This window comes from Hylobates moloch, unplaced genomic scaffold (genome assembly GCF_009828535.3).
Source record: "Hylobates moloch isolate HMO894 unplaced genomic scaffold, HMol_V3 SCAFFOLD_13, whole genome shotgun sequence".
NCBI lineage: Eukaryota > Metazoa > Chordata > Mammalia > Primates > Hylobatidae > Hylobates > Hylobates moloch.
In genome coordinates this window covers 1,332,810-1,342,723 of record NW_026652288.1, presented here as the reverse complement: position 1 = coordinate 1,342,723, position 9,914 = coordinate 1,332,810, and the positions used below count along the sequence as shown (strand labels likewise).

The window sequence follows — 9,914 nt, the reverse complement described above, 5'->3', positions numbered from 1 at the left end:
CAGGGAGGCTGTGGCCTTTGGTGAGAGGAATGGGCGAGATCTGCTGCACACTGAGGTGTCTCCACAGACGTCTTGTCTGCTGGGCTGGCCACACAGGGAGGCCTCAGTCCACGCCTCCCCCATGCTGTCGCATGTAGCGTAAGATCTTCCATGCTTCATGTTATAACTACTTCCTGTCTTCTTCTTAGGTATAACATGATTTCAAAAGCTAAGGTCTGTAATTTTCATGCTGTCTGAAACAGCTTCTAGTAGAATTTGTGATAAAATAATTTGAGTTTGGGTTTGAAAAATAGAAATAACATTTGGAGAAAAGTATGCCCTGTGGCTAAATGATGTAGTGTCTAGACATCATTTGATGAGTAATTGTGCAGTATTTTTCCTGGTAATACGCGACTTTGTGTTTTCCTAGTTCCTGACGTCAGTCGAAATGGAGATCCGTTTGTAGCTACCTCCATCGTGGAAGCGATTGCGACTGTTGACAGAGCTATAAACTCAACCCGAACACATTTGTTTGACAGGTATCGTGGGGCTGTGAACACGCTGACCCTCACATCACTGAGCTTTAGGGTGAAGGTGGGAGTGATTCAAGAATGCATGCAGTTCTAGTATACAAATTTTGATTTGATATCTGATGACCAAAATGTTTAATTTAAAAATCATGAACAACATGGGCATCTGAGTTTTCTGGGGGTTGAAATAACAGAAGGATGTGTGCTTTTCAAATAGAATTTGGCTATGATCCACAACCAAAACATTCTTTGAAAATTTCAACTCATTCCTTTGGCTTATGACTAAATGATTTGGCAAAAACAAATAGTTTAAAAGTCATTAGTGTGTTTGTTCATGTTGCTGATTCCAAAGCAGTTTTTCTGCATCTTATGTGAAGTGCAATATCTGTGATTTTCTCTATTGACTTAATTAATTATTTGTTTTTAGTGTCTTCCGGTTTTTGTCTGTTTGTTTTGTTTTTGTTTTGTTGCCTCCCACTTCGGATGAGGAAGGTATAGTACATTATGTTGTAGAAAGTAGCTGTAGAAATATTAATAGCAATGATTATATTTTTGGGTACTATGAATTTTATCTTCAGTAATTTGTTTCATTCTTCCTTTTTTTCTCCCTAAACTCTGGTTAGCCGTCCTCGTTCTCCAAATGATTTGCTGGCCTTGTTCCGGTATCCGAGGGATCCTTACACAGTTGAACAGGCACGGGCGGGAGAAATCTTTGAACGGACATTGCAGCTCATTCAGGAGCATGTGCAGCATGGCTTGATGGTCGACCTCAACGGAACAAGTCAGTGCCAAAGCCTTTTCTTCCTCCTCCATGGCCTGAGTAATGGGGTTGAACACGCCTCAGTTAAGTCACATTCCTAGGGAAGAGTTCCAGCATTTTCTTTCCCACTGTGCTTATGAACTGTGAAATTATTTCCTTAAACTGTGATTCCTCTTGAGCCGTACAGCCCTGTCGCTCTCACTTTGGTTTAATAGGAATCTCTGGGGGATGTGAAGTCCCTTGGAGTGCTGGTCAGGCTACAGCAGGTCCACCTGCCCCCAGTGGGTTATGCAAGCCCAGTCCCTCTGCAAAAAATGAGCCGCAAGGGAGGACTTGGCAGCGTGCTTACTCCCTGAGTGACGTTGTGTCCTGGGAACGCGGTGCCATGCACATTAGGAGGGCTGTTTCTGAAGAGTCCCGGGTCTGTGAAACCAGCTGATGAGATCACCTCGGGCTGGTGTGGAGATGCTGTTGGGGGAGGTTTGTGCCCCACTCACTCTGCTCTGGCACTTTGCCGTTGCCCAGTAAATAACAGATGCCTTTACATGTCATGATTGTCCTTGCTGGTAGTTGTACTATTGATGAACCCATAGAGGACCCTGACTTTCTTATGTAAAAACATCATTTTCAGTAGCAGCTGGTTACTCACGGTTCTGTACACACACACACACACACACACACACACGTACACGTACACACACAGAGCATGGAAGAGAATGTAACAATAGCTGTCCCTGTGGGATGAAAGAACTGCTTTATAATTTTTCAGTTTTCCAAATTGTCTTCGATGAGCACATATTTTACAATTAGGGCAAAAGATGTTCTTCAAGTGTTGAATGAAAGAGACGTGGAATTGAGACCTGTAGGGTGATTTATCCCCGTCTTCACAGTAGAGTGTTGCTCTGAGCCAGCCCCGTCCTGTTAGGTTTTGGAGCCCTGTTGGTGCTGAAGCCCAGGCACCAGCCAACGTGAAGCTGTGCGTTCCGCAGCTCCTGCTTCCTGGTCCTCTCCTGGCCTCTCACGGCTGGGGGCGGGGGCGGGGCAGGAAGTGTTGGAGTTGGAGGCCTCTGGATGTTTTTGCTTTTCTTGATGGATGAAACTCCAGCCTCACCTCCCGGGCACATTCTTGGGGAGAAGCATCAGAGCCCATTTTGTTATTTCAACAAGTATTTATTGGGTACTTTCTGCTTGTCAGGTGCAGGGGAAGACTAGGATGAGAGGTACCAGGCATGTGGGGTCCCAGCCCCTTCCCAAGTCCCTGGTGCCAGTCTCCTGGTAGAAAGGCCATGTTCTCGTCTCCAGAGAATGACGAGGGAGTCACTAAGTGTAATTTCTTGCTACTCCCACCTTTCTTCATTTAGTTACAGGATCAGATCTTTAAACATTACTGTGGCAGCCCAGCAAGTGGGTTCTGCCGCCACCACAGAAATAAAGCCATCTGGAAACGTCTCCTCAAAGCCAGGCTGTTGGAAGTTGTTCCTTGTGAGGAATTGCATGTCCATTGTGTGTCATTACATGCCAATTATAGAAAGATTTAGACTCAGGGAAAGACAGAAAGGAAAGAGTAAAATCACCCCAACAATGTGAAATCATTTTATACATTTGCTGTTTACCCAAGCAGCAGTTCGATGCACATGCAGGCACTCATTTCTTCACTTGTTCGTTCCACCTGCCTGTCAGGGCACACCCTCTATGCCAGTCATTGTCCCGGGTCAGGGCCTACAGCCACAAATGGAAGAAATAAAAACCTCAGCCCTCAAAGATCAGACCTTCCAGAGAAATGCAGACAGAAAACCAGAGAGGGGCCCCTGCACGTAAGAAGCCCCAGCGAGTGACCCAGAGAGAACCAGCAGGCAGGAGGTGGGTGGTGCCCTGGGTGGGATGGGGTGCTGTTCCCCATGGGCGAAGGTGACATGTGAGCAGGGACCCCACAAGGGCGAGGGGGCCTCCCTGGAGCATCTGAGGGGACCACACATGCAGGGTCTTGGAGGTGGGGCCCGTCGGGGCACAGTGGAACAGCAGGCTGGAAAGGGGGTGGGGAAGGGCTGATAAAGTCAAGGAGATTTGTGCTCCACCAGAAAGGGCCTGGGAGCAAATACAAGGATATGCTGTTGGCTCTGTATGAAATGGGAACCTCAGGGTTTCCTGCAGAGAAGTAACATGGTTTGATGCATTTTCAAGCATCGGGATGGGTGACCACTCCACATGGGGTGAGGACAGATGTGGGCAAACTAGTCCTGGGAAACTGGGGCCAGGGTCAGTGCCACCTGCTCTGGTTGGCGGGTCTGGTCTGCCTCTGAACCAATGGCTAACACCACGGAAAAAGTGAACGTTCTGGAGGAACGCCCAGAGACCAGCCCCGCAGCCCAGCCAGGCGTTCGGGAGGAAGTGCTTTTCCTCCTGGCACTCTGCTTTCTTGGCTCTATGGATGTTCAGGATTGATAATTCTGTGAGACTTCCTAAGAGTAGCTGTGAAAATAGAGCCAGATGTTTCAGCTCACCCTTTCAGCCTCTGGGAAAAGTCAGACAGAACAGAACCAGCGGCTGAGGGGAGCCCGGGGCTCATGTTCCCTGCACAGGCCTTTCCCACCCAACGCACCAGGGTGTGTGTTTCTGACTTATTCTCCCCAGCCTGGAAAATGCCTCACTTCCCATTCTGTGCATTCTTGGGTGGGTGTTATGGACACCACTGCCCCACAGAAAAGGGGCTGTCTTTTGTTTTCTTTAAAAGTGTCCATAGTGATACCTGTGATCTCGACAAGCAGAAACGGGCTGGAGAAACTTTAGAAAAAAGAGGCAGCGATGGCTTGGAACTCTGTGAGTGTGTGCACACGTGAGTGAGTGTGGCTCTGTAAGCATGTTTGCATGTGAGTGTGTGCACGTGTAGCTTTTCAGCAGGCGTGACATGTGCCTGGAAAGGAGGAGTGTTGAGGAAGGTGAAGGCCTAGGATGTATGAATACGTGGGGGAAGCACTTTGGCGAACACAGAGATCTGAGGGCGTCTGACCCCAGGACGTGGAGTAGCTGTTGCTTGGAGCAGGTGTCTTGAAGGCGAAGACTAGGAGCTGAACTTAGGAAGATCTCTTTCATCTATGGAGTGACAGCCCAGGGTACCATGTTTGGAATTTCTTCTTTAGCTAGTGGGCAAAGTTGGAAGGTCTCTGAGCAAGAAGGTGACCTAGCCGGAGCCTGTGCGAGACTCGTGGGAGGGCGCGCTTGCTGGGGGGAGGGCCTGTGGATGGCCTTCACCAGGCAGGAAGCCCTTCTGGAATTGAAGGCCAGTGCCATGGAAATCAGTCCCAGGATTCTGCCAGAGGAATGGAGAGGAGGGCACGGGGGCTAGGAACGTTTTGGAGGCAGCGTGAAAGGAAGTGGCAATCTTCTGGACGTTGGGGGAAGCGCATGAAGCCTCAGTGGACCAAGATGTGCAGTGACAGGTGTCGGGAGATGCCCTGCTCGGCGGCCTGTGGAGACTGATGGTGTGCACTCGTGTGGAGGTGTGGTGACTGTCTCTTACACAGGGCGTTTAAAGTTGGAACAGTGTCAGCCTGGACTGGTCAACGTGGGTCGGGCTCCATCAGTTAGGGGTCTCCCAGAGGAGAGCTGCTGGTTGAAACCATGAGACTGCTAAGTGGGGAGGGGAGACAGGGCCCAGAAACTGGGGCGGTGGAGAGAATACCTGTGTTTGGGGCTGGAGGAGGGGAGGAGCAGTTTTACCAAACAGGAGGTGAGCAGGTTTCCAGCAGGAAGCGCTCGTTGCATGGCGCACAACAGGTTTCATGAGCTGGGGGTAGATAGCCCCATGTCAGCGACAGAGGTGCCAAGGGGTGCCGGGCCCTCACACATCCTCCAGGGGAATTGAGTGCCGTCTTGCTTTTCTCCATGTCCCAGGTTACCACTACAACGACCTGGTGTCTCCGCAGTACCTGAACCTCATCGCAAACCTGTCTGGCTGCACCGCCCACCGGCGCGTGAACAACTGCTCGGACATGTGCTTCCACCAGAAGTACCGGACGCATGACGGCACCTGCAACAACCTGCAGCACCCCATGTGGGGCGCCTCGCTGACCGCCTTCGAGCGCCTGCTGAAATCCGTGTACGAGAATGGCTTCAACACCCCTCGGGGCATCAACCCCCACCGACTGTACAACGGGCATGCACTTCCCATGCCGCGCCTGGTATCCACCACCCTGATCGGGACGGAGACCGTCACGCCCGACGAGCAGTTCACCCACATGCTGATGCAGTGGGGCCAGTTCCTGGACCACGACCTAGACTCCACGGTGGTGGCCCTGAGCCAGGCACGCTTCTCCGACGGACAGCACTGCAGCTCCGTGTGCAGCAACGACCCCCCCTGCTTCTCCGTCACGATCCCCACCAATGACTCCCGGGCCAGGAGCGGGGCCCGCTGCATGTTCTTCGTGCGCTCCAGCCCCGTGTGCGGCAGCGGCATGACTTCGCTGCTCATGAACTCCGTGTACCCGCGGGAGCAGATCAACCAGCTCACCTCCTACATCGACGCATCCAACGTGTACGGCAGCACGGAGCATGAGGCCCGCAGCATCCGCGACCTGGCCAGCCACCGCGGCCTGCTGCGGCAGGGCATCGTGCAGCGCTCCGGGAAGCCGCTGCTCCCCTTCGCCACCGGGCCGCCCACTGAGTGCATGCGGGACGAGAACGAGAGCCCCATCCCCTGCTTCCTGGCCGGGGACCACCGCGCCAACGAGCAGCTGGGCCTGACCAGCATGCACACGCTGTGGTTCCGCGAGCACAACCGCATCGCCACGGAGCTGCTCAAGCTGAACCCGCACTGGGACGGCGACACCATCTACTATGAGACCAGGAAGATCGTGGGCGCGGAGATCCAGCACGTCACCTACCAGCACTGGCTGCCGAAGATCCTGGGGGAGGTGGGCATGAGGACGCTGGGAGAGTACCAGGGCTACGACCCCGGCATCAATGCTGGCATCTTCAACGCCTTCGCCACCGCGGCCTTCAGGTTTGGCCACACACTCGTCAACCCACTGCTTTACCGGCTGGACGAGAACTTCCAGCCGATTGCACAAGGTCACCTCCCCCTTCACAAAGCTTTCTTCTCTCCCTTCCGGATTGTGAATGAGGGCGGCATCGACCCGCTTCTCAGGGGGCTGTTTGGGGTGGCGGGGAAAATGCGTGTGCCCTCGCAGCTGCTGAACACGGAGCTCACGGAGCGGCTGTTCTCCATGGCACACACGGTGGCTCTGGACCTGGCGGCCATCAACATCCAGCGCGGCCGGGACCACGGGATCCCACCCTACCACGACTACAGGGTCTACTGCAACCTGTCGGCAGCACACACGTTCGAGGACCTGAAAAATGAGATAAAAAACCCTGAGATCCGGGAGAAACTGCAAAGGTGAGCTGAAGAGGCTGTGTGGAATGGCTCGTGTACCTAGGCACCTGGAACACCTGAACTGTGGTGTGTGTGTTATTTGTCTCTGTGTGTGAGTTTTGTTCGTGTCGTGCAGAGGTGAGGTGAAGGTCAAGTCCATGAAGGTCAAGATGGGAAACTGCAGCCTCCCGTGGCTGCGTGGTTTTGGGGAGGGGCAGAGCCAGGGGTGGATGGACAGTGGAGGGCTGTTCCGCCAGCCTGTTTTGTTCCAAGAGAGGAGCTTTGCTGAGCTGTGGCGCATTTTCAGCTTAGAGAAGAGCTATACTTTTCTGGCAGAGGGGTTGACTGCAGAGAAAAATACACTATTTGCACCAGAAAACACCAAAACGGACACTCTGGCTGTTGGGCAGCTTCAGGTTCCTGCTGTTGTATTAGGGGCAGAGAGAGGCAGAGCTTGGTGTCTGCAGATCCGGGCCCTTGAGGCCACCAGCCCCTACGGCTTGGCCTGTAGCATCTTCCATACTCACTGTGTCGCCCAGACCCAGGCCTGTGGGGCCACCTGCCCATGACTGCCACAGATGGCACCGCTTCTGAGCCACAGCCTTGATCACCTGTGGGTGCGGTTCTCCTTGTCCTGCCACAAAGGCAAAATGGGACGCTGTCACCCCTGAGACGAGGAAAGCTGGCCAGGTAGATTAGGGCACCTCGGACCACGTGGGGTGGCAAAAATGGCAAAGTTTTACAGGCAAAGCAGTGACCACAGCACTACCCAGGCCTAGGACTGGGGTAGGATCAGGGCTGCCTGGTCCCTAGCCAGTCCCCTTCCCAGGACTCGGTGCCACAGTGGGGTTCTCATTAACTCAGAATTCCGCAAAGTGGAGACATTCAGCGGCTCTCCTTTTTGCTAGATACTCACATCTTTTACTCACTACCTTTTTTTCGTGTTATTTCTACCAGTTTATTTGCTTTTTGTATTTTAAGGAAATAAAAATAATTGCAGCCAGGCGCGGTGGCTCATGCCTATAATCCCAGCACTTTGGGAGGCTGAGGCGGGTGGATCACGAGGTCAGGAGTTCAAGACCAGCCTGGCCAAGATGGTGAAACCCCACCTCTACTAAAAACTACAAAAATTAGCTGGGCGTGGTGGCAGGCGCCTGTTATCGCAGCTACTCAGGAGGCCAAGCAGGAGAATTGCTTGAACCCGGGTGGCAGATGTTGCAATGAGCCGAGATCGCGCTACTGCACTCCAGCCTGAGTGACAGAGTGAGACCCCATCTCAAAAAAAATAATAATAAATAAAAATAAAATAATTGCTCATCAGCGTTTTCCCATTGTGATTCTTCTCAGTCCTTGGATTATGAATCAGATCCACAGGTCACTGTGTATTGGGACATGTTATTCCCATTCAAAAACATTGTTTTAAAAAGAAGAAAAACCCTTTCTTCTTAAGACTGTCTTTCTGTATTTTCTGGACTCTGCAGTTGACTCCTAAGTTACTTAACGCTGAAGTTAGGACATACCCTGTTAGGATCTGACCTGTGCCTTCTAAAGGAAAGTGATTTTTTACTTGTAATTTATTGTAAGTTATGACTAAATGATGTCCTATTAAGTTTAATATGTTCCAATATTCATTTCAATAATGCTCTTAAATTACTGGCATTTGGAAATGTGTGTGCAGTCCATTAATCCAGTGTAATTTTTTATCGTGGTTTTGCTGAATTAGGACTGATGTGAACTGTCTGTGTTTTTTATGTGCTTAAATATCCTCCTTTGTTCTTGTCCAAACTGACACCGATTACTCTCCCAGCTGATTCTCTCTTTTGCTAAACTTATTTCAAAACATTTCAAAGAGCTAGATGTGGAGCCCAGTCCTGGGTGGACCGCGGCTGTGTTGCGTGCTAGGCCCCTGGTAAAGAAGTTAAGGACGTTACCCACACACTGAGCCCCTCGTCTCTTTCTTTATGTTTTCCTGTCTCAGCCCACTGCTGAGTAAGGGGAAATGAAACATAAACACGAGAAAAGTTCCATGACCATCGGAGACCATGGGGCCATGAGGACTACACAGGGCAGAGGGGTTGCCTTCCGCAGACTTTAGAGACTGTGTAGTTCTCATCTACTTTGTGTTTTACGGCCGCACGGCGAGTGGATGGTGTGGCGTTGGCCTGGGCTCGCCTTTGCTGCCCATCCCCAGCTGTGGGACATTCCGGAACTGCGAGGTCTCTTCCCTGGAGGAAGCTCCTTGGATTTAGGTGGAGGCTTTAGACTCTGGTGAGCCTAAGGAATGTGACTGTTTCAGCCCCTGTGACGGTGGGTCCCTCCCAGCGGTGGGGGACAGGAGAGAGCAGGCACCCAGAGCAGGAGCCACCTGGGGCAGGAGGGGTCCTCTGGGAAAAGGTGTGGACACTTCTGGTGGCCCCAGTGTGCTGTCCTCAGCCACAGACCAGATGCCGCCAGGGTCCTCCCTACCAAGTTTCACTCCCGGGGGACATCTTAGAGCTAGAAGTTCAGCCTGAATGTCATTGAACTTAGAAGAAAAAGGGACAATTTGTCTGTCTTTGAAAGACTAAATGCTAGTTTACATGAAATTGTGTTTATTCTACGGTAAGACCAATGGCCACTGAGGACACAGCCCTGTGTGCATCCTGTTCAGTAAGCACCAAAATCTCTCTTGATCCTAGGGGTCAGCTGGTGGTCACTGATTTGAGTTTTGTAGAAAAGGGCAGTGAGAATTATAGAATATGTATATGTTAAAAATCGAGTAGAGCTTTGAATAGCAGTTGAAACAGGCATCATCTGCTGCGTAGTCGAGTTCTAAGATGAGATTAGATGATTTGTAGTAGAAGTTGTGACATGTTGCTTATAAGCCTATATTTCTGAGGAATTGGAAGAAGTCGATGAAAATGTTTGTTCTTGAACATATAAACCTAAGTTTTTTGCCCTGTCTTTGCTTAGCAGATATTTTCTTTATGGCAAATATATTTTCAATATATAGTAGAATCAAATGTTATTCTTTAAAAATGTATATACTTTTTGGCCGGGCGCGGTGGCTCACGCTTGTAATCTCAGCACTTTGGGAGGCCGAGGCGGGCGGATCACGAGGTCAGGAGATCGAGACCACAGTGAAACCCCGTCTCTACTAAAAATACAAAAAATTAGCCGGGCATGGTGGTGGGCGCCTGTAGTCCCAGCTACTCGGAGAGGCTGAGGCAGGAGAATGGCGTGAACCCGGGAGGCGGAGCTTGCAGTGAGCCGAGATTGCGCCACTGCACTCCAG

The 9,914-nt window shown here is 51.3% G+C and overlaps 1 protein-coding gene across 1 annotated transcript in view; it reads left to right on the top strand.

Annotated features, from left to right (window-relative positions):
• PXDN (peroxidasin) overlaps positions 1-9,914 on the top strand; it is a 113,567-nt gene that overhangs the window by 90,671 nt on the left and 12,982 nt on the right. The window contains exons 14-17 of the mRNA XM_032172473.2: positions 97-133; positions 410-518; positions 1,133-1,290; positions 5,161-6,664. Coding sequence (XP_032028364.1) covers positions 97-133; positions 410-518; positions 1,133-1,290; positions 5,161-6,664 — 1,808 coding nt within the window. The remainder of the gene's footprint in view (positions 1-96; positions 134-409; positions 519-1,132; positions 1,291-5,160; positions 6,665-9,914) is intronic.